General features: G+C 50.6%; 1 protein-coding gene across 1 annotated transcript in view; it reads left to right on the plus strand.

Annotated features, from left to right (window-relative positions):
* The window catches only part of LOC311350583 (phosphofurin acidic cluster sorting protein 2-like), a 46,027-nt gene that overhangs the window by 20,766 nt on the left and 1,278 nt on the right, over nt 1-23,983 (plus strand). The window contains exons 3-22 of the mRNA XM_084470641.1: nt 1,905-1,994; nt 2,411-2,536; nt 4,604-4,766; nt 5,985-6,076; nt 6,642-6,722; nt 7,093-7,152; nt 9,119-9,270; nt 9,820-9,913; nt 11,689-11,775; nt 12,944-13,086; nt 13,759-13,891; nt 14,392-14,496; nt 14,795-14,901; nt 16,290-16,444; nt 16,725-16,835; nt 18,479-18,581; nt 20,534-20,576; nt 21,346-21,388; nt 22,096-22,234; nt 22,740-22,963. Coding sequence (XP_084326767.1) covers nt 1,905-1,994; nt 2,411-2,536; nt 4,604-4,766; nt 5,985-6,076; nt 6,642-6,722; nt 7,093-7,152; nt 9,119-9,270; nt 9,820-9,913; nt 11,689-11,775; nt 12,944-13,086; nt 13,759-13,891; nt 14,392-14,496; nt 14,795-14,901; nt 16,290-16,444; nt 16,725-16,835; nt 18,479-18,581; nt 20,534-20,576; nt 21,346-21,388; nt 22,096-22,234; nt 22,740-22,963 — 2,251 coding nt within the window. The remainder of the gene's footprint in view (nt 1-1,904; nt 1,995-2,410; nt 2,537-4,603; nt 4,767-5,984; nt 6,077-6,641; nt 6,723-7,092; nt 7,153-9,118; nt 9,271-9,819; nt 9,914-11,688; nt 11,776-12,943; nt 13,087-13,758; nt 13,892-14,391; nt 14,497-14,794; nt 14,902-16,289; nt 16,445-16,724; nt 16,836-18,478; nt 18,582-20,533; nt 20,577-21,345; nt 21,389-22,095; nt 22,235-22,739; nt 22,964-23,983) is intronic.

A 23,983-nucleotide genomic window follows, 5' to 3' on the forward strand; every position in this document is an offset into this window, starting at 1 on the left:
TCACTGTGAATCACTTCGGATAAAAGTAGTTTTCAATGTACATTTGTCGTGAATACAGTGTCATAAGGTCATACCGCAGACATCTGCCCGACGCACTGTACTAATTGTACTTTACTTTCATTCCAAAAAAGGAGGCTGACATTGTGTCTGCTTTCATCCGGTAGAATGAAAAACTGTTCCTCACAATGACGTCTTGCATTTGATCTGGTCTCCGCCTAGCTGTCTCCCTGCCCCGCTCGATTGATCTGTGGAAGATGGATCACTGAAGTGTGTGAGCCATTCGCCAGCTCCATGGATCTGGGAGGGAGCCCTCCTCCAAATCCTCCCCTTAGCTTCTCATTAGCAGAGCTGACGACAGCCAGCCATCGTCTGAGATGTATGCCAATATCACCGTCTCCTACGCCGTCAGCAGTTCAGTCATAACCCTTCCCCTCGCTCACTCGTCAGGGTGTCCACAACTTGTGTCGGTGTGGTCGGATCAGGAGTGTGATGGAGGCTGATTTATCTAAATCAATCCCCTCCAAACCACAGACTAGGGTCCCGAACACACGGATGCATTCTAGATAGGTGAATTCTTGGTCATATGGTGACGTGCTGCTGTTCCAAGTTAGTACAGCGCATGGGCAACATCCTTGTTTGCTACCATGATAAAGATGTGATTGTTCCTCGATTCATATTGGATATCCATCATGGACGTGCATGTTTTTGTGTTACACTCGGGAGGATATTGTAGCGGGATCTTGGCATGCAGTGATACTAGCAGAAATTACATGGCTTTCTCCTTCTAGACTTCCTCATGCAACCTTCTCCCTCCATAAGTAATGTGCTTGGAACAGCGTCAAGGTTGTAAGACGTCTCGGGGGGGGGGGGGGGGAATGCAGCAGATGGAGTCATGATGATTGAAATGGCTGGCTGATGCACGGATCTGCGAGGGGGCTGCTGTCCTCAGCGGCGGTGTCGCTTTAGATCACGGTGCAATCTACCACAGCAGACCGGGCCCTCTGTTGTGCTCCAGAGCCCCACATCCCACCGGTTCTCATGTAACCACCAGTAAAGCGTGTCTCAGCCTGTTCACTTGATATCTGCCAGATGATTCAGCAGCTTTCAGTGCCTGCCGCCAGTCAAGCCAATGTCATTAGGATCTAATATCGTCTCTGATTGATCACACTATTAATGGCTCGGTTTACATACTCAGGTCCGACACAGGATATCCGATCTCTCGTATGGCATCATCCGCCGAATCCCATTTTGTCACCTGGAGCCGAGCTAGACACCGTGATGCTAGGTTTTACACCCACATGGACACGATAGGATGTGCTGCCAAGTCCTGCACAAGGAATGCCAGCTTATGTCCGGCAGACCCTGACTCTGGAGAACGATCGAGTTCATGATCAGTTCATGAGTTCAGCTGGAACACATGTCCTTGATAAGGGAGTTGTATAATGAGGTATTATACAGCAACTGTTCTCGAAGCAATAAAGAGATGTAGGATAAGGCTGCCGTTCTTCTCAGGAGAAATTGTCGTGGACAGTATGCTTTCAATTTAAAAGAAAGTGAGAAGTAGAAAGCACTCGATTACGAAAAACCCAAGGTGTTTGCACGGTGGTTATGCACAGGTGTTAAATGGTAAAAGGACTGCATTTATGGTTCTTTTCTAACCAGTGGCCACTCAAAGTGCTTATTGCCTACCATTCACCCCCTTCGTACACACATTTACACACTGACGGCTGAGTCAACCATGTAAGGTGACGGCCAGCTCGTCGGGAGCAGTTAGGTCTAGCTGTCTTGCTCAGTGACACTTCAACACTCGACAAACTAGCAACCTTCCGGTTACCAGCCAACCCGCTCTACCTCCTGAGCCACATACCGCCGTGTTCACAGGTACACTCTCCTCTTTTTTCCAGGGCTCCAAGCGGCTCCTGAGGTCAAACGAGTACATCCTCCCTCCCAACGGGCTGATGGAGACCGACCTGGAGCTCACCTTCTCACTACAGGTGAACACACACTCAGGCACCCAAGCTTTAGTCCCTCAATACTTTAGAAAACTCGTTATATTTTTGTATTGTAATATGAAACTTTAGAAGGTTTCGTTTTTCTATAGTTTCGTTTTTAAATGTTACAAGGGGAAAGAATGTTCAAGATGTCCGATTCTGTATTCTGAAATAAAATAAACACAGTTTCACCATAGAAACTGCTCACAAATTCAGTGCAACTGCAATTGTACGGCTGCCCTTTCTTGTGTGTTGAATATCATTTTGGACAGTGTCCTTGTTTTGTTGGAAACCCCATATTTATTCTATATTTCTCTATTACAGGCCAAACGTGAACCCTGATGAGTTGAAATAAGCAAAGCATGTCATGTGACCGCCCCCCTCAGTTCACCTGCGTGTGTTACCCCTTTAACCCCCAGTACCCCCACTTCCTGAAGAGGGACGCCAACAGACTGCAGATCATGCTGCAGAGGAGAAAGCGCTACAAAAACCGAACCATCCTGGGCTACAAGACGCTGGCCGTGGGAGTCATCAACATGGCGGAGGTACCTCTCCCGGGAACACTTCTTTAAGTGATCATCACATCACACCGCCTACTCTCCCCCTCCAGTGCTCCAGAGAGATCCAATCTGCTGCGCCGCTTCTCTCCGATGGCGTGCCTGCGTTCCGCCGTTCCCCTGGGGGGGGGGGGACACAGCCATTTGCATTTCATGTACGGCGCCCTGCGTTCCAGAGAGCAAGAGCGAAGCGCCCCTCCTGTGTGTGGCTTGTCATTGTATTTCGATGAGTCATGCCTAATCATCACACATGCTGTTGCGGGAGATTGTCAGCCATCTGGGCCCCCCCCGCCCCCCGGCTTTCATGCGCACTTATCTGGAACAACAGTGTTTTGGTGGGGCATTGTGCGCGGGCGGTTGACCGAGGCACGCTCCTGCACCCCTGTGTCAACACGGCGCCCTTTTACGCAAACACGCCTTGTTCGGAACGCGTGTCTCGGGATCACTTGAAACGGAACGGCCACAGAGGCTACGTGTGCAGCAGCAGCAGGCTGGGGCGGGGGGGGCTGTTGGACGAGGAGGCTGGCCCTCGCTATGAGACGGGGGGGTCTGGCCCTCGCTGTTGGACGGGGGGGGGTGTCCCTCACTGTTGGGCTGTGAGACTGGAAGGGGCCTGGCTGGGTGACGACTGGGCCGTCGCAGTCTGATAAAACATGGGAAACAGCCAGTCACACATTGTCTTTGAAAATCGTCTGGAAAAATAGACAGGAAAATGAATGTTTTTTGCGAAAATAACTCAACACAGAAAACTAAAATGAACAAAAAACAACAACAACCATGATGTGTAACCCACCATCAACATCATGTGTTGTCTTTGTCATCACCGGCTGAAAGTTTTAATTCTTTCCCTACAGAGGGGAGCTAGCATCACACACACACACAGACTTCTATTTACAAAGCCAGAATGGCCTTTTAGTGCATCCAGTGAGGGTTATTATGCTGTCATCAGCTGTGGGTGTACATTCTCGTTCTGAGCCTTTCAGGGCATTATGTGGTTAAGAAGTCCCCCCACAGCCCCCCCCCCCCCCCACTCTACCCAGTGCTTCAGCAAATATTGCTCCTGCTGTGCTGAGAGCAGCTAATGAAATAACCTATTAAAACAGCCCCCCTCTGGAGAGAGCTAAAAACCCAAAGCATTTCTCTGCATCCCATCCCAAGTATTTAGACAAGCTGCATTACACTGTTTGGACTCGGTTTGCGTTCCAGAGCCAATTAGCTCTAAACGATGGCGAAGGCGTTGTAAAGAGTGTGCGACTATTATGAGTACCAAGAATACATGTTGAGAACATCAGGGTGCTGGGATAAAGGTCAGCCCAGTCCCTCTGTCTGCTCCCCGTCTCCCTCCCCGCTCCCTCTACTCCGGCCCACCGGTTATGGGAGCTAATTTATGTGCAGCTCTGCCTCGCTCAGCAGAATATATCGAATTCTGATTCTGTAAGTGACACGAAAACACCTTCCACTCCAGAGAGGTAATTTGTTTATATTGATGCTGCAGGCAACGCCTGTATGGCAATTTTCTTTTACCATGGTGCCCTGCGAACGCACAATTGCGTTTTGAGGTATTATTGGATGGGAACCGACAAGAGAGATGAGGGGGTCGTTCTGTCACCGCGAGTAGGAGTGAGATCCGAGGAAAACTGAACCCTATAGGTGGTAGCCTTTATAAAGCATGGAATTATCGGCCTTCTCATTCGCTCCTGGGTTCAACGGGATAGAAAATGTCCATAACAGTATAAACATGAACTGAATGAAGTAGGCAATTACCGAGTTCATTTGACAAAAAAGGGCAGTTATGATAGTAATGGTCATGATTTCTCTGCATGGCGGTTATAATACGGCTATTCATGCAGCCCTGATTGAGGTCACCAACGCCAACAACACTAAAACAGAACATCCAACCTAATACCAGACTAATGAACACAAACGACACGGAAAAGACAAAGATTTCAGGCCAGTGTCTCATTCGTGTGTGGAGCTAAAATCCGCTCGATTCCGATGTGGAGGAGCCAGCCCTCCTCCCTGAGGCTCACACTGTGTGTGCGTTTCTCCTCGCAGGTGATGCAACATCCGACCGACGGGGGACAGATCCTGGGTCTCCATAGCAACGTGAAGGAGGCACCGCTGCGCGTGGCGGAGATCAGTGTGTACTCTCTGTCTAGCCAGCCCATTGACCATGAGGACGGCAGCGGCCAGGCCGGACGCAAGACCAAGGCCTCAGGTGGGTCTCCCTGTCCCCTCCCCTCCCTCTCTCCCCCGATTCTGCCCCCCATCGGAGAGGCCGGAACCCAGTTTGACCCTGGCATGACACCCCACCCCAGACTGAAATCTCAGGAGGCAGCCCTCCCTCGTACCCCCCCCCCCCCCGCGCACTTCTCCTGCCGGGGACATGATATGCTCATCTAATTCAGGGGCCATGTGACAGCCAGGGAGATGTTATGCTCTCTCTCTCTACAGCCACGGCTGTAATGTTGTTTTGAGAGCCCAACAGATGCGCCAGGCTATTGGCTTTCATGTGCCATCGTTCTGGAATTCCCTGAAGGGGGGGGGGGGGGGTGTGCTAGGCCTCCACATCCGGCAGACCCTGGGGCTCCCCACGAACGCCCCCTGTCCCTCCCCACACACAAACCCCCCCCCCACACATGCCCCCTGTGCCTCCCCATGCACGCCCCTGTCCCATCATGTCATCCTGGTCGGTTCTGGTTGTTATTAAGGCGGAAGCCTGAACACAGCGGATGAGCTCATGCAGCAAGTATTACAAGGACGGGAACTCTGAGAGGGGAAGGGGGAAGGTTTCTCCTTCCTGCCCTCAGCACTGATCCCTCATAACGGCCAGATCAGGAGGTTTGACAGCAGCAGGCTGTCTGGAACAAAGAGGTGAATCCTGCACCACACACAACTAAGGAGTGGTGATGTGCAGTGAGATGTTCCCACTGTTTTAGGGAGACGCCCATCGAGAAGCTGTTTCTCAGTGGGTCCTGGTTTGTGTCTCAAAGTTCAGCGTGCACCGAGTTTGACACTCGTGTTGACCTGAAATCCCTCAAGCTTTATAACCTTTTGAAAAGGCTTCTTGTCAGGGAGGCGAAATATCACATTTTGACAAATGTGCTCCTTCGGCATGAAATAAATTTTTGCATTAGCACATTTATTTGCCTTACCTGTAAAAATGTCTGAAAGGGTATTCAGAGCTGAATTCATCTCCCTTGTTCTGTTCATGGGCAACAGCTTAACCTGCTCTTGGTCAACATTTATAAAAAATTATAACATCATCAATATGCTGGCTGTCTTTGAGAACAAACGCGGACGTGTTCTGATGTGGGTTCTTAAGTGTGTTCTGATGTGTGTTTTTGAGTGTGTTCAGCCTTGTGTTCTGATGAGTGTTTGTAAGTATTTACTTAAGTGCGTTCTAATGTGTGTGTTCTTGGACGGCCTCTCTCAGACCGCTCCCCAGACATGGATAACTACTCGGAGGAGGACGATGACAGCTACTCTTCAGGGCAGGAAGCCAGTGACGATGCCGCTCACGGCCAGGTCAGTCCTGTACACAACACATCCTAACAGGATTAACCCCCTCCGACTGAATCATACAAATAGACCTGCAGAAAGGGGAGCGGCAGACAGCAGAGGACTGATACCTTCACCGTCCCTCTGATATGGCTGCTGTGAATCTTTCGGCTAATGGCTCAGATTTATTTCAACACCCTTTTTTTAATTCTGAGGTACAAAATGATTTTAAATGTGGTTGTCCATGCCCAAAACGTTAAGCCACTGTACAGAGAGAGGCTGCCTTGGTTTAGAAAGAGGATAAAATGTGCCGACTGGCTCAGGCAGACAAATAATGTCAAGCATCATTGAGAGGTGCTTTTATGTGTGTAGCAAAGGGGACATTTTGGTGCACTCCACTGAACACAGAACATTCCACTGAACATCTCTCAATTCCAATTGCTAATTCTTCCAGCCGTGTTCAAGGTCGTATTTTCACGTATTTTCAAAATAAAGGTGTGAAGTGATGTTTGCAGCTACGCTCACTGTCGCCAGGCAGCCAGTGTCTGTGTTAACACAGACGTGAGCTATAACTATCCGTTCCTGTTCGCAGGATCTCTACGATGAGGACGACGAGGTCAGGAAGCCCAAGAAGGCGAGGAGGAAGATGATCCGGACCACCTCCATGACGCGGGTGGGTCCCTCCCCTCCCTCCCTCCCTCCCTCTGCCTCCCCCCTCACCGTCCTCCAGCTCTCAGCCCACTGTCAATCATTGACCAGGAAAGCCCCCCGGGGAATTGGGTTTGCGCTGCACATGCTTTTAAGGGACAGCGGGACGTGTTTATGCGTTCCATTAGTTTGAGCCATTAGGGTATGTGGCGTCCGCGCATGTAAGACCGCACTCGTGTTCACCCGAGCGATTATAATAATGTGTCCTTACTCAGGAATGAGTCACCCACAATGGGGATTATATAAGTTTAAAGTGCCCGTTGATGGAGCGAGGCTGTAAAATCGTGTTCTTATTCTGTTCCTTTGTGCCTGTGTGTTTCTTCTGTTTTTAACAGCAACCCAACTTCAAGCAGAAGTTTGTGGCCCTGCTGAAGAGGTTCAAGGTGACGGACGAGGTAAGGAGACAAACGAAACCAAAGGGAAATTGAGGGTTGAGGGTCTAACGACACGGTGGCACGTAGGGCGGGGAATCGAGTCAAAGGAGCAAGAACCCGGCTCCTGCCTCCCTGTCTTCCCTGTGATTGGCTAGTCTTCCGGGCCATCCGTCCGTCCATCTGTCAGCAGCGGAAAATATCAGTTATTAAATCGGGCCCGGCGGGTGGAACACACCCCATTATTAACTCTAAACAGCCCATCGCCACGTAGCTTCTAGCGCACACCCGGACTGTAGCCTCAACGGTATCCCCAACAGCACCCTGAATGTGGGATCCTATGCACACTTCTAGCGGTGCACCCTGAATGTAGCCTCAAAGGTAACCCCAACAGCACCCTGACTGTAGGCAGCTTTACGGGCAACACTCTTATAGAGGTTACCCAGCCTTGTTATGGCCTCCCTCCCCTCTGCTCCACTCTGAGGCCGCGTGATGCACGCCTCGCCACCGGCGGTGATCTGTGTGCGGAGTACATTAGCGGCGTGGGCTTCCAGTTCCAGACCACTCTGTCCACGGGATGACCGGAAAGCAATCGGATTGTTCCTGCCACAGAGCCCACCTCCTGTTTATAGCCTGATTCTGTTAAGACGAAGGCTCCTATAGGACGGTGTATAATGAGAGATTGTGTTTACGGTCTGATTCTATTGAGACGGAGGCTCCTACTGGAGGGTGTATAAGGAGAGATCGTGTTTACGGCCTGGTTCTATTGAGACGGAGGCTCCTACTGGAGGGTGTATAAGGAGAGATCGTGTTTACGGTCTGATTCTATTGAGATGACAGCTCCTACAGGACGGTGTGTATAATGTGAGATAATAGAAGGATCTACATGCATCACGTAATGGAAATATGTAGGTCACTGGTGTGGGTGTCTGAACAGGATAAAATGTCAGTCATTACCATAATATTGCATAAATGATAGCAATCGTTGAGATTTCTCGTGCAGCTGTACAAGCAGCTTTTTGAAGCTGTCCTAGCGGCCTAGTTTGGAACAAGCCCCGTAGTCCAGAAGTCTGAATTACATATAGATGAGGAGATTACTGAAACGGACAGTTGGGAACGGCATTAGGGGTGAGAGGTTTAACCTCCTGTTGGCTCCACCAGCACTCAGCAACGCCAGAGCCACAGCTTGCTGCCCGAGGCTTGTGTAAACGTCCAGGTGGCCTAATCCCTTCTCTGCAGTGTGGTGGTGGTTCGGGGGGGGGGGGGGGGGGGGGGGTGCTGTGTGGGTCTAACATGTCCTCACAACATGGTCATCATGAGGGAGGGAGGGAGGGTGGGGGTGGGGCCACACGGTCAGACGTGATCGTTTATCTGAGCCCCTGCTCCATTGCCCCTGGTGTAGCATTAATCACCTGATTAGGACACTCCAGCCTCCCTCGTGTGTCATCCCTCCACGATATAACGCCCTCACCCGCCCCCCCAGCTATGACCTGGGCCCCTCCCCCCCCGTTGCCCTTTAACAGGCCGGCGTTAATTAGCTTGCTAAGGGCCAAAACAAAACAGGGATGTATTTACAGCATCAGCTGCGCTCTGGTTGTTTCTTCCTTCATTTCCTTACAGCCTTTCTTTGTCAGCTCTGTAATTAAGCCTCGGCGTCAGTCGATGCTCCGGTCAATCTGGAGTCCCCGTAATCAAACCCGTGTCCCTCCTTCTCGACGGCACCACTGTGCCGTCGCCATGGTGAAGAATCACCAAGAATCGACGCTTTTATCCAAAGCAACGATTCATGCACACATTCACTCACCGACGGCAGAGTCAACCACACAAGGCGACAGCCAGCTCGTCGGGAGCAGTCAGGTTGAGGTGTCTTGCTCAGGGACACCTCGACACTCTGTAAGGAGGAGCAACCGTCCAGTTACAAGGCAACCCGCTCTGCCTCCTGAGCTAAACCGACACCCCTGTGCATGTGTGTTGCGCTTTTGTGCCGCAGGTCCTGGACTCGGACCCGGTGGACCAGACCCAGGAGGTGGAGGAGGACCTGGACCTGCTCTACGACAGCCTGGAGGTGTACAACCAGAGCGACAGCGGGCCGGAGATGGAGGACAACGAGAGCGTGCTCAGCACCCCCAAGCCCAAGCTCAAGTACGTGTGCATAGAGCTCTGCATCAGAGCTGGGATAGTGCTATGCAAAATGGGTTTTTAGTTCAATCAATCGACTGTCAGACAGTGATAAATAACATGATAAATAACAGAATGTTATTTATCATGATATATATATATATATGTTATGGCTAGTGTGTCCTGGAGGAGCTACAGTATGTATAAGTAATGTTGTGTTATTTATCATCCATGAAATATTCTATGTTTTGCTTTTAATTACAAATTCCAGGCATTTGTGATAGATTTCCTCTGTTGCGTTGGAGAATCCATCCATCCATAAAAATGCATTTTTCGAAGTTCACAAGCAGCCAGCCCAGAATTCAAGTGTGAGGACGTTGAATCCATATATGGCGGCACTCATCACATTCGTCCCCGACCCCCCCCCCCCCCCCCCCCCCCCACCGTATGCCAACATCGCCATGGAAACCCGCTCTGCGCCCTGCAAATAGATGCACACGCTTGCATACTGCCATCAGCCATCGACATGGATGCGTCCGGCCTGTCTCTGAACCCTCCCCCTTTCGCTTACAGGCCGTTCTTCGAGGGCATGTCTCACTCCAGCTCCCAGACGGAGATCGGGAGCCTCCACAGTCAGAAGAGCCAACACAGGGAGCTGTCCTTTCCCGTAAGTCGATGACCTCCCCTCCATCACCACACCCACCAACACCACCTCCCCATCCCTCAGGGTGGTGCTTCATCACAGCCGCTCCAACACAAAGCACCGTCCCTGTCATCTCCCTGGGCTTGTGTGGTTATTCCTGTAATTTCTTTGCTTTTTTAGTACAGTTTAGCTTTTATTTTTCTCAGCGTTCAATCAACCAAGAGCACTCACCGATCGAGAACCCTCCACCCGTGTGTATATAGAGGCTCAGGGATTCCCTTAGGGGCAGCCACACCCCTGGGCAAGCCAATGTCAGCACAAGAGCAATGTTGTCCCCAGACACCCACATCTCCCCATCCTCCTCCCGCTATGCAGCTCTGGACGGGGGGAGGAAGAACGCGCTGTACGACCCCCGCCCCCACCTCGTGTATTTATAGGGACTGACACACACACACACACACACACACACACTCCAAGGCTTGCCAGGAAGAGGGGATGGAGTGATCTCTGAAATTCTTGCTCCTGCTGATTTACGTCACATTGGAAGGGAAGAGCAGGGGGGGGATGGGGGGAGGGGGGGTTAAGAGTGTGAGGGGGTGGAGAAGACGACGTCGAGTCTGAAGGCCAAACAGGGAGAGCTGTTTATAAATATCTAGGAATCCATTGGAGCCTGTAGAGCAGCGGCCCGGTGCATCACAGGCCGTTGTCCCGGCCCGCCGTCCTCAAGCAATAAACGTCAGCTGAGTTGTTCTTTATGTGCACTTAAGAGCAGATGAGGAACGACGATGCACTCTGCATTTCAATAAACTCACCCCGTAAGATCCGAACGATACACGCAGTACTAAAAGGTTTAATTTCCACAGCCACAAGGTTATGCAGTGTATTACAACAACAAGGCGTTCTTCTGCTTCTCTTCCTTCTCCTTCCACTTCTCCTCCCTTTCTCTTTCTCCTTCTCCTCTCCTTCTTCCCCTTCTTTCTCCTCTTCCCTTCCTTTTTCTCCTTCTCCTTCTTCTTTCTCTTTTTCTATCTCTCTCTTTCTCCTCCTTCCTCCTCTTCTTCGGGTCCTGCTTGTCTCGTTCCATCAGAAGAAGACATGCAGTGGTACACTACACGGTAGACAACAGGGTCAGTTGCGCTGAGAAGTGCGCTTCTCAGGCAAACATGCCGACAGCACGAAACCTCTGGCCGATCCGTCGCTCTCTCTCCCCTACGAGTCACACACACACGGCCTCACCTCATTGGACAGAGCTGACGCCGTGAGAACTCGATAACACCCTGTTCGTACCATCAGGGCCCTTATATACATCCACCTCCCTTATTATTATTATCGTCCCGGCCTGCAAACCAACACCACAGCCATGACGGGGCAGGGTCCACGGCCATCCACCGGTCGTAGTAAGATGAAATGAATGCCATTCTAGCAGCTCTCTCTAGCCGGCCACCTGTCTGTGTGGAGCGGTGTGAAGCGGTGCTGTCAGAGCAGGACAGCAGGCCCATCAGGCACCCTGCAGGGAGATATTTATACCTGCCAGCTCCACTTGTGTCAGCGCACCCCGGCCACACGCAGCCTCTCTGGCGAGTGCCACGCCGCCACCCGATTGGTCCCTTCTGAGCTCTCGAGCAGATGGAGCCAGACGGCCTGTCCCCGCCGGAGCGGCCAAATGTGATGTTTTGTTTATTTAATTTTAATTTAACGTAGCGTCCCAGCTCCTCTTTCCCTCCCAGGCTGTCCTTACAGTCTCATGTGCTCTCCCTCTCTGTGTCTCATGTGTTTGTTTGTTTGTGTTTGGGTGGCAGAGCGGAGAGTTCCTGACCGTGGACAGATGTAAAGTCACACCAGGCACTCGCTATCAGGACGACATCATCCCTGACCCCGTCATCGGGGTACGTGTGTGTGTGTGTGTGTGTGTGTGTGTGTGTGTGTGTGTGTGTGTGTGTGTGTGTGTGTGTGTGTGTGTGTGTGTGTGTGTGTGTGTGTGTGTGTGTGTGTGTGTGTGTGTGTGTTTCCTGCGGCTGGGCATCTCTGTCCACTCCTGCTGTCTGTGTTTTCAGATGTGACTGTTTGTTTGGTTTTCGCTGGCCTCACCACTTCCAGTTCCCCCCCCCCCTGCCCCCCAGACCCCCAGCCTGCTGCTGGTGTCCTGCCTTACCTCACTGTGTCTCAGCACTTTATGGCTCCCAGTGGTGGAAACACAACCAGAAGAGAAGGATCAGTTGGTGTACGCAGAGGCAGGCACAATCAAAGAGCACCGTCATCCATTATGGATCCACAGAGCCGGGTCCCTAAAGGACTCGGGAGAGGGAGGGGGGAGAGGGAGAGAGAGAGAGAGAGGGGGGGGGGGGGGGGGGGAGAGGGAGCAGAGAGGGAAGAAAGAGTAGAGAGGGTGGAGAAGGAGATGGAGGGAGAGGGGAGAAAGAGGGGAGGGAAAGAGTAGAGTGAGGGGGGGAGAAAGAGCAGAGGGGGATGAAAGAGTGGAGAAGGAGATGGAGGGAGGGGGAGAAGGAGTGAGCACACTGCTGATGTTTGTTTGTGTCTCCTGGTTATGCTCTCGGAATACACAGTATGATCCCCCCTCTCCCCAAACATGCCCTGACCTGCCTGCAGTATGGCGGGCGCTGGCTTTGGCCTGCTAACCCAGTTCAGAGTGGCTCTGTGGTGGATATCTTTTTCCACTCGCCCTGCAGCCCGCTGGGCGGCTGTGACCTTCCCCCAGCCTTGCCCCCCCACGTTCCTCGTACATCATTATCCCCAGCCACAACAGCTGTGCTGACCCCTCCCTACACACACACACACACACACACGCTCAGACACACACACACACACACACACACACACACACACACACACACACACACACACACACACACACACACACACTCCAGCCCAGCACTGCCTGCCCTCCCCCGCCCCACATGCTGTCGCATGCTAACTCGACAACATCATCAATAACAACAACATAGAGCACCAAATTGTGTTGTCCTGTATTGGCTGTGTCGTCCTCACTGTGTGTGTGTGTGTGTATGTGTGTGCGCGCGTGCGTGTTTACCACAGGAGATGGAGGCTGACGACAGTGGGCTTGGCCAGGGCCCGGCCCAGGGCGAGGTGAGCGGCAGCTGGGACGTCAGCACTGAGCGGCTGGCCAGCACCGTGGGCAAGCTCTGCAAGACGGAGTCCCAGAACCACATGTCTCCCAGGTAGCGCCATGACCCCCCCCCCCTCTGGCTCTGTTGGCCGCTATACGTGGAGGTTCAGTCATATACAGACGATGACTGATGGGACTGGAGTCGTGTTTGGTTTTTAATCCAGATCTCAGCTGGCAGATGGATGTTAATTTAATATTGTTATTGTAATAAACATGAGCATAACTTAATACTTGACAGAAGAGGATCGTCGTTGTTGTTTTTATGTATTGTTTGTTGGCAGATTCAGATTTTGTACGTTCGCCTGATGTTGTTCATTCCAGGGTTGCTTACTGTGGCTGTTTTCATTTGTTTGTTCGGACAGCTTGTCAAGATGGAGCAGAATAACTTGTATTTGCGGTAGTTCTGTGTCGTAGAACTCTGCTTCCATTATGCATCTTGCAACGAGTAAGCAAACGGCCGCGGTAGGCAATGGCTTCTACTGAACCCCCCCTGTGTGTGAGTCTGGATCCTGCGTCCTGTCTCCTGTCTCTGCTGTCCTGTCTGTCTGTCCTGTCTGTTGGTCCCGGCTCTGCTGTCCTGACTGTTGGTCCTGACTATGCTCTCCTGTCTGTCTGTCCTGTCTTTGTCGTCCTGGTCGGTTCTGACTCTGCTGTCCTGTCTGTCCGTCCTGACTCTGCTGTCCTGTCTGTCCTGTCTGTCGTCCCGGTCGGTGCTGCTGCTCAGCAAGGCAGAGAACAAGCTGCAGCGGCGTCCACGCAGCACCTCCATGAAGGACCGGCAGAACTCCAAGGCCCAGAGCGACCGCACCAGCAGCATGGAGAGCGAGTGTTCCCCCGACTCCCGGCTCGGAGCGCAGGTACCACGCTGCGCACCGGAACAGGCTCTTGGGCGATGCTATGCTCTGTAGCATAGTGTGTGTGGACAGTGTGTGTGTGCGTGTGTGTGGACAGAGTGTGTGTGTGTGGACAGAGAGTGTGTTTGCGTCAGAGAGTGTGTGTGTTTGCGTCTGTGCATGTGTGTGTCGCCTGTGTGTGTGTGTTGTCTGTGTGTGTGTGCGTCGTCTGAGTGTGTGTGTGTGTGTGTGTGTGTGTGTGTGTGTGTGTGTGTGTGTGTGTGTGTGTGTGTGTGTGTGTGTGTGTGTGTGTGTGTGTGTGTGTGTGTGTGTGTGTGTGTGTGTGTGTGTGTCGTCTGAGTGTGTGTGTGTGTGTCGTCTGAGTGTGTGTGTGTGTGTGTGTGTGTGTGTCATCAGGGTGTGTGCATGTGTGTTTGCGGTGTGTCGTCAGGGTTGAAGTAGAGCCCATGCGCAGGCCTATGCATGTTCTCATTCCTGCTGTAATGTGGTAATCGTGCCCGCAGGTCCCCAGGAAGTCTGTGTACGACCAGCTGAACCAGATCCTCATCTCTGACGAGCGCTTACCCGAGAGCATCATCCTCATCAACACCATGGAGTGGCAAGGCCAGGTGTGTGTAGTCATGTGTGTGTGAGTCTGTGAGTTGGCGTGGTGTGGGCCGGTGTGGGAACAGATATGTTCTTAGTTTGTAGGGACTCGGACGTCTATTCCTCTTCCTACCTGACACATCAGCTTTAACGGTTATCCCACGTGTTAATGCACTGTAGCCTAAAGACAGAAATGCATGTCTGATTTGATCTGCGTGTGATTCATCATTAAAGTATGAATCAAGGCGGCTCCATGCCCCCATGTGTGTGTGTGTGTGTGTGTGTCTGATGTGTGTGTGTGTGTTTCTCTCTGTCTCGTAGTATGTAGCGGAGGTGCTGCATGGCCACGGCCAGCCCATCGTGTCCACCTGCTCCGCCGCAGACGTCCAGGCTGCCTTCAACACTATCGTCACACGCATCCAGAGATTGTGAGGCTCTCTCTCGCTCACATTATCTCTCAAACGCACGCACGCACGCATGCACGCACACACAAACGCACACACGTTCATGTGTGGGTGGGTGTGTGCTGGATTGTGGGTGTGTGTGATGGATTGTGTGTGTGTGTGTGTGTGTGTGTGTGTGTGTGTGTGTGTGTGCTGGTGTGTGTGTCTTCGTAATTGTGTGTGCATGCATGCTGTTTGTGCTTGTGTGTGTGCTGGTTTGTCTGTGTGTGTGCGATGGTTTGTGTGGGTGCTACAGAACTTTCCAACATTAATCACCATCCTGGCTCCTAGCCAGCTGCTCAGTGAGGTTTTACTATTACCTAGTAATAGTAGTCACTGTATGCCGTTAACTCGACCCAGAATGTGTGCCGTTTCTCAGTCAGATCCAACAATAAAGACAGTCACTCCAGACCGGCCTGTTGTCCTGAGGCTGGAGGTCTGCGTCTCTGGACTGCACCACTTCTTATTTCATTGCAAGTTAAAAAGCAGTTGCAGACCTCCACTTTTCCTGGATTGATTGCTTTCTGATTGTTATCTGTCCAAGCTGCGACCATCTGATGAGATGGGCAGAGGAGTCCGCTGCTCAGACTTCGAGTCCCCATCGCAGCCATTGTCACCTCCCCTTCCTCTGTCAAACCCAGTGTCACCTCCCCTTCCTCTGTCAAACCCAGTGTCACCTCCACTTCCTCTGTCAAATCCAGTGTCACCTCCCCTTCCTCTGTCAAACCCAGTGTCACCTCCACTTCCGCTGTCAAACCCAGTGTCACTTCCTTCCCTCTGTCACCACCCTCTTTCCCGTCTCCTGTCAATCCAAGCCCAGTGGCTTTTCTCCAATCACACTGCTCTGCAGTATAAAGCCCCGCCCCCCTCAAAGCGATACAGTTTTAACGGTGAAAGTCTACATCAAATTTTAATTGTGTTACGAGATGTTTTGGCAGGTTTTGTGGCCATCATGAGGATTAAACCTTCCTCTTAATGATTTTACTTTGTAACTCTGATCTGAACACATTCTCCAGAACTAGACTAGGGGTGTGTGCCCACTGGCAGTGAACAGTTGGAGCTGTAATCCTGCCTCTGCTGTAAGACTGCAGCTTTCACACAGTCTGTCGCTCGTCATTGCCTTCTCACACATTCTCTGCTCTCGCACTCGGTTGTCATTCTGGCAAGTTGCAACTCGAACACCTACCCCGGCTTACGCTCCTTTTCTCTTTGTCTCCGTCTCTCTCTCTGCTTCTCTCTCTCTCTGTCTGTCTTTTTCCGTCTCTGTCTCTTTCTGTCTCTGTCTCTCTCTGTCTCCCCCCTCTCTCTTGCTCTCGCTCTCTCTCTCTCTCTCTCTCTCTCTCTCTCTCTCTCTCTCTCTCTCTCCTTTGTAGCTGTAACTGCAACGCCCAGATGCCTCCCACCATCAAGGTGGCGGTGGCAGGGGACCAGTGCTACCTGAGCACCATCCTGCGCTTCTTCGTGGAGCAGCTGGCCAACAAGACCCCCGATTGGCTCAGCTACATCCGCTTCCTGGTCATCCCCATTGGTGAGGTTACCATGGTGACGGAGATGACGTGACAATCGTAAAAAATATACAAATAAGTACAATTCTAATTAAAAAAAATAACAATATAATATAAAATACATTTATATATATAAATAATATAATCAAATATTATATAATAAATATAATAATAATATAAATATATAAGATCAAGCGTCAAAGCATTCTGGCCGATGTGCACCCTGTGCTTATCTCCTGTAGGTGCGGGTGTGGTAGGTTGTGGTGCTCCATACTTATTGCCCCCCCCCTGTGTTCCCAACAGGTTCCCATCCCCTGGCAAAGTACATGGCGTCATTCGACAGCCGCTTCAACACCATCTTCATGGACACAGCGTGGAGGGACCTGTTCTGCAGGACAGAGCGGCCCACCCTAGGTTAGGAGTGTGTGTGTGTGTGTGTGTGTGTGTGTGTGTGTGTGTGTGTGTGTGTGTGTGTGTGTGTGTGTGTGTGTGTGTGTGTGTGTGTGTGTGTGTGTGTGTGTGTGTGTGTGTGTGTGTGTGTGTTGCTTCCAGGTCATCAGTGCCGGTTAGGGTTAGTACTGGACTTTATTCCCGTGAACATGAGCATTGATCGTGTCTCGTTTGAGGTTAGGGAGCGATGCTGTTAGCCTGTTGGCGGCGGGCGTGCAAGCTACAGGACATATAATCACAGGAGCTGCCTGGGGTCAGACCTGTTGGACCACCTCGTCGCTGGAGCAAATAATTTTAATTGACTTAATTCCAATTGGCTGCACTGACGGTTCACAGCTCTCCTCGATTCCTCTCCCCCTTCTTCTCTCACAAACAAACAGTCACACACACACACACACACACACACACACACACACACACACACACACACACACACACACACACACACTCAGAGAAAGAGTCACAGTCACTCACACACCCACTCATGGGCACAGTGGAGACTTTGATCCCAGCTGGCTCCTCTCTGTTGCTGTCGGCTCCCATCCCTACAGCCAGCCACGCCAGGGCCAGCCCACTTGCCCGGCCCTCCTCCTCCATGGTTTTACTCCATCTTAATTTGCTCGATAACTTAAAACGGAGTGAGGAGACAGTTGGAGAAAAACAGTCTCTGTGTCTCACTCCCATTCTCCCAGCGGGGGTTGTCAGGCGAGGAGGTGAGCTATGGCAGCATGAGAATGGTTCTGAGTGGTCGGCGGTTCTTCAGTAGCGCCTGGCCTTTAGCTGTTCTCCAGGCAGTCTGAGCGGTGGGAACGTTCCGGGGGCCGGTGGGGCGGGGGGGGCTGCTGGCCCACAGAGTAAAACCCTGCTGCCTGCCAGTCCAACCCAGCCAAGTTGGACCACGTACACACACACACGCAAGCGGAGAACACGCACACACTCAGACACAGACACACACATATACACACACAGACGCATACGCACATATACAGAAACACCACCGCATACACAAACACATACACATACACACAAACACATATACGCACGCACACGCAGACACACACATATACACACATATACACACACACACATGCGCACAAAGACACACATATACACACATATGCGCACACAGACAAACACACATGCACACACAAACAATTGGTCTGTTTCCACTCAGTGTGATATTTCCGCAAACTGACAAACATGCATCAGCTCGGCATGTCGGACCCAATTCTTCCATTCAGCCAAACGGGAATTATTTATGTGCGCACAATCCTCCTCCTCCTCCTCCCATCCTATATGCAAGTATGGCCTTTAAAATGTATTCATTTGCATCTTGTTTCGCTCTAGTTGGGCAGCCTCTGGCAAGCACAAAAACTATCTTCTCTCTGTCTCTCTCTTCTGCTGTGTGTGTGTGTGTGTGTGTGTGTGTGTGTGTGTGTGTGTGTGTGTGTGTGTGTGTGTGTGTGTGTGTGTGTGTGTGTGTGTGTGTGTGTGTGTGTGTGTGTGTGTGTGTGTGTGTGTGTGCACGCGTGCTGGAGACCGCTTGGCTAAAGGCCTCGGTAGATGTTGTATCCTCATGTCCTGGGTCCCGCTGTCCGTCTGTGCAGATAACCTGGATGTGGCGGGCCGCGTGGGCCAGTATCTGGCCGGCGCCAACGTCTCACACCAGTTCCCCATCTCAGAAGCCATGCTCACCTACAAGCAGAAGAGGTATACATGTTTAAAATGCCATGTTCATCACAACTAGACTATGCAGCATTTATTGTCTTGTTATGTCTCTTGCTCCTGTTCAGTGTGGGCTGTGTGCCAGTCGGTCTGTGAGCATGGTCTTTGTGAATGCTGTGTCATCTTGGGACTTTGTTAGTCTGACGAGGGCCAGACCCGGCGTGTAATTGACCTGATTACCGGCTGCAACGCATGCTTAGGAAGTGCATGTGGGCCAAGCATCTATAGGCACAGTTGCATGCAAAGTGTGGCTCAGCAAACACACACACATACACAAGCTCAGACACACACGCTCACACACACACTCACACACACGCACTCAGACACACACACACACACACACACACACACACACACACACACACACACACACACACACACACACACACACACACACACACACACACACACACACAGTGAGGCAGGAAATGATGAATACAATCGTTTTTGAATCGTTTTTGTTTTACCTGCGGCTACTGAATCAATTCAACAAGAGCAATTATTTATTTTAACGCTGTTGCATTCCTTCTCCCCCCTCCTTGTCCCACCCCTCTTTGGTTTGCACTCAAGGAAGAGAAGTTTGTATTTTGATTTTTACATCAGGTATCTGAACCGGCTCTTGTTTTTTCACTCTTGAGTTTTCTTTTTCTTCTCCACCCTCCTGATTTTTCTCTGGTGGTCCATGGCGTGATGCCCCCAGCCCCCCCCCCCCTCCCCCCTCCCCTCTGCTACTGTCTGCCACATGTCCACCTCTCGTCACGTCCACTACTCACCGTCTCTCTAACAACTCGACACCCCTCTGCACTCTGTCCCTAACCAGCTTCTCCTTGGCCTGCTATGTCTTCAGAGTCTAACCGTGTGTCCAGTCCTGTGTGGTGTTGTTGCCGTGACGATATGATGCCTAACAACCTAACTGAAAACATTTGTCGGTTTGCCTTTTGAGTGGTTATAAATAATAAACCCTGTCTATTTTTTTAAGCCAATTCCACAGAATGATCCAAATGTTACCCTAATAACTTGTATTCGGCTGCCTATTTACATTTAATTAATGTAAACATGAGTGTTGATTTCCCTTCCAGCTCCCTTCTAGTTCATTCAGAATTAATTAAGCTTAATATTTCTGTAGCTCACATCGACTGAGATATAACCATAACAACAAACAAAAAACACTTTCTTGCTCTATATTTGATGCACTATGTACAGTAATATACCCTTTAATGAACCCTTCTAATAATATTCTAGCATTATTCAATCGTATCGTTTTTCAGAAGCAGAAATCTTTCATATCTTTTTGAAGCGGCACATGAATCCTATGCTATTGGATCAAGGCCCTGTGTTGTCTGAGAAGACCACGCTAGGAGACCACGCTACTACAGCGATACAGGGGCCCTCCGAGAGGCCAGGACAACCTGCATTGTCTTTCTCTAATCATTTAAACCAAATCCAATAGGCCGAGAGCTGTTTAACGTTCCCAGGCGCAACCAACGGCCCGACCAGATTCGCCAACGACGGAATTCCCGAACATTCCGAAACCACGCTGCTCTGATCCCGCCCCCTCCTTATAAAGCTGACCCCTCTATCCATCTATTTCTACACTTATCAATTTATTGTGGTTGTAAGGAGCAACACCACCCCCACCCCCCCCTCCATTCATGCCATCATAGTGTGACCCCCCCCCCCCCCCTCAGAGTGCCACCACAGCCATTCCACTCAGCCTGCCATGTTCCATCCCTGCTGCGATGGGACATGGGGTCTCGGCCCCTCCCCTCCCCCCCCCGGGACCATTGAGTGTTCTTGTGCGTGTCCCTGGGTTTTCGGGAGTTGTCGTTGTTATTCTTGTGGTGGAACTGCTGTACTCACACACATTCTCTCTCTCTCTCTCTCTCTCTCTCTCTCGCTCTCTCGCTCTCTCTCGCTCTCGCTCTCTTTGTCCATAGCCCTGATGAGGACTCCTGCCAGAAATTCGTGCCATTTATCGGGGTATGATATGTTTTGTTTATTTCTTAAAGCGAGGATAGGCGATTTAGAGAAACCAGCTAGGGTAAGCTCGATTTTGAAAGTATCCAGCTTGGACCATCCGACCCCTCCCTTCAGGCCTGCCCCCAAAACCACTCCCACAAAAAACGTGATTGGCTCACTAGCTTTAGCACTAGGTCTGCCTAGCTCGCTAGCTTTAGCACTAGGTCTGCCTAGCTCACTAGCTTTAGCACTAGGTCTGCCTAGCCGTGTGGAAGACTCCCTTCATGTGCAGTGAGGGCACGGGCAGAGTGCGCACATGTAGCCGGGTAGGTAGGAAGACAGACAGGTTGGCCAGCTAATCATTTCATTCAGGCCGAATGAAATTATGGACAGACTTATTACAAGCCTGCGAAGGCCACAGACACCGGAATGTTTATTTTTTTTCGTCAGATCGTTTGATTTATTGATTGCTGTCGGGATGTCAAGAGAATTTCAACAAATACGACAAAAAATGAATTGCATACCCTAGCTTTAACTGCTGGGGGGGTGGGGGGCACTGTAATTACATTTAGTGTCTACGTTTAACATTGAAAGGTTAACATTTGTAATGTCCACCAAAACAACCAGGTGTAACATCAACAACAATACTACTGTCATGAATGTGTTCATCAAAAGGAGTTGTAAGGGGATTTGTGTCGTTTAGGTGGGAGTTCTCTAAGACGAGGGGTGGTAGTGATGAAGTGAATGTCTGTTGTCGTACTGCGCTGACGTTGTTTGTGTCTCCCCTCAGGTGGTGAAGGTGGGGATCGTGGAGCACAGTCTCTCCACCTCAGGTGAGCCGTTCACGGAGGAGACGGTCGGGTGGGGTTACTTGAAGGGCCGCTGGTGGTGCAGGTGTCGCCATTGTTCTCCGTCCTGCTCTCCGACTACGATCACTGTACTGTACAGGACGTCATGTGACGTGTTGAGACACAGTCAGACGAGCCGGATTAATGTGCTGCGTTGTTTTGTGTCACAGTTCCCACAAATCCTTACATCGTTAAATCAATCCACAGACCTGGGGTGGGGTTGGGGTCATAAATTATGTTTATTATTATGACATTTTATTGGCTCTGGAGACAGTGATGTATTGCGAGGCTACAGGGTAGCAATATCTGAATACGTATTGACTTTGAAAACAAACTAGTGACAATGTTAACGGTTCGGTTAAACAGCTGACCTGATTTAACCAATCAAATGTCAGGCAATAGTTCATGGTAAGTGGTCATTTAAGTGGCTCTTGGGGGAGGAAACACAGAGGTCTGGGAAGTGTAGTTTTTTGAAGATTTATTTTTGCGTTTTTATTCATGAAGATACTATAAGTTAGACGGGAAGTTATGGGAGAGAGAGAGGGGAGGACATGCAGCAAAGGACCACGGGCAGGAATCGAACCCGGGTCGCTGCCATAAGGACTAAGCCTTAATGGTATGCGCCCCGGAAGTGTTGTTTTTCTAACAGTGATGGGGTTTCATTCATGAATAACGCGTTCACCGCTCTGCAGTGGACTCTGACGACGCCATGGTGGTGAACCCGGGCATCCTGTCGTCGCCCACGCCGCCCGCGCCCGGCTCGTACGGCAAGGAGATCGGCAACACGCCACCGCAGTCCCCCTCCGTCTCCACCGCCCTCTCCGGAGCTGGGTGGGTACCGCCTCGGTCGCCATGACGACAAACCTCTCGGGAGACGAGCGCCTCGGCGGGTTGGGTAACGCTAGGAGTTTGACGGTAGAGTTCATCACCTGACGCTTTGGGCGATGCGACGTGCCATGACCCGTCCTGTAGGAGGAGCAGGGTGTGGGTGCTGGGTGTGTTGCTCCAGGATGACTGCCGGTAGACCGCCGCTGGCCTGACTGAGCTGCTCGTAACCTGTTTGACATTTAAATCAAACCAACAGCATTCCTAGCATTCCCTTGGCGGTGGCTTGTTTCGTGTGCCCCGGTCTGTAGACATGATCCGTCCATTAAATGCCAGTGAGCAAGGCACCTTTTGATAGGAATAGGATCACCCATATATAGCTTGATAGGCTATATATATAAAATGTGTGTAATAAGATTAATTTAGACCTCGATCACATGGTCATAGAGGATGGTTGCATGTTTCCTTGAAGTTCAAGTATTCATTGTGTGTGTGTGTGTGTGTGCTCCAGTTCTCCGTGCTCGGGCGGCGAGGTGATGGGGCTGCAGGTGGACTACTGGACGTGGCAGGGGCCGGAGAAGAAGAAGGAGGGCGAGAAGAGGGACGTGGGCCTGAAGAACACGCTGAAGAGCAACTTCCGCTCGCTGCAGGTCAGCCGTCTGCCCTGTGGGGGGGAGCTCACCCCCCCGCCCAGCATGGCCATGACCGTGGTCACCAAGGAGAAGAACAAGAAAGGTGTGTGTGTGAAAGAGATAAAAACACATAATTGTGTGTGTGTGTGTGTGTGTGTGTGTGTGTGTGTGTGTGTGTGTGTGTGTGTGTGTGTGTGTGTGTGTGTGTGTGTGTGTGTGTGTGTGTGTGTGTGTGTGTGTGTGTGTGTGTGTGTGTGTGATACAAACAAATAATCCAAGGTGTGATTGTGTAAATTGGGAGTAAACCGTGTTATTATAAGATTACTTCCTTTACTGGATTCATTGGATTCACAGCTATTGAAAAGAAGAGCATTAAGCAAACTAGAAATAGGTTGGTAGTTGTTAAGTGTGTGCATGTGTGTGTGTTTTAAAACTGATAAAAACACATAATCCAGCGTGTGTGTTTTTGTAACGGCAGATTTCATTGCAAACCCAAAGCAGTGATGAGTAGGTTCAGGAAATGGGAATTGTGTAAAATGGGAGAACATTTCCTTTACTGGAATCATGTCTCGTAGCTCAGCTTTTGAAAAGAAGAGCAATTAGAAATATGTTGTTACGTGTGTGTGTGTGTGTGTGTGTGTGTGTGTGTGTGTGTGTGTGTGTGTGTGTGTGTGTGTGTGTGTGTGTGTGTGTGTGTGTGTGTGAGATTTAAGAGATGTTCTCGAGTGTGTTTGAGGTTTTGGTCCTGGCTCTCAAGTTTTGAACTGAGTTCAGAGTGAGATTTTGTCGGGGGGGGGGGTATATTAACATGTGACTGCATACAAATGTTGGTGACTAATGTATGATACACCAGTAGAGGCATATACTTTTCCCTGAACTTTTAAACGTTGCAAACGTGCAAAAACATAATTATATATTTATGTGGCATTCAGTCCAATGCTTAAAATATATCTGTGGCATTCAGTAGGCCAATGCTGTGGTAAAGTGTGTAAAATATGACCAGGTGTTTCTTTCTGTTCAATAGATACAACTTTATCAATCCCTTGTAGGAGAAAGTTGTTAATGGTAATAATGGTAAAAAAAATTAATACAAAACATGACGGTAACTAAGTAAGTCAAACCG

This window comes from Micromesistius poutassou (genome assembly GCF_964030765.1).
Source record: "Micromesistius poutassou genome assembly, chromosome: 7".
NCBI lineage: Eukaryota > Metazoa > Chordata > Actinopteri > Gadiformes > Gadidae > Micromesistius > Micromesistius poutassou.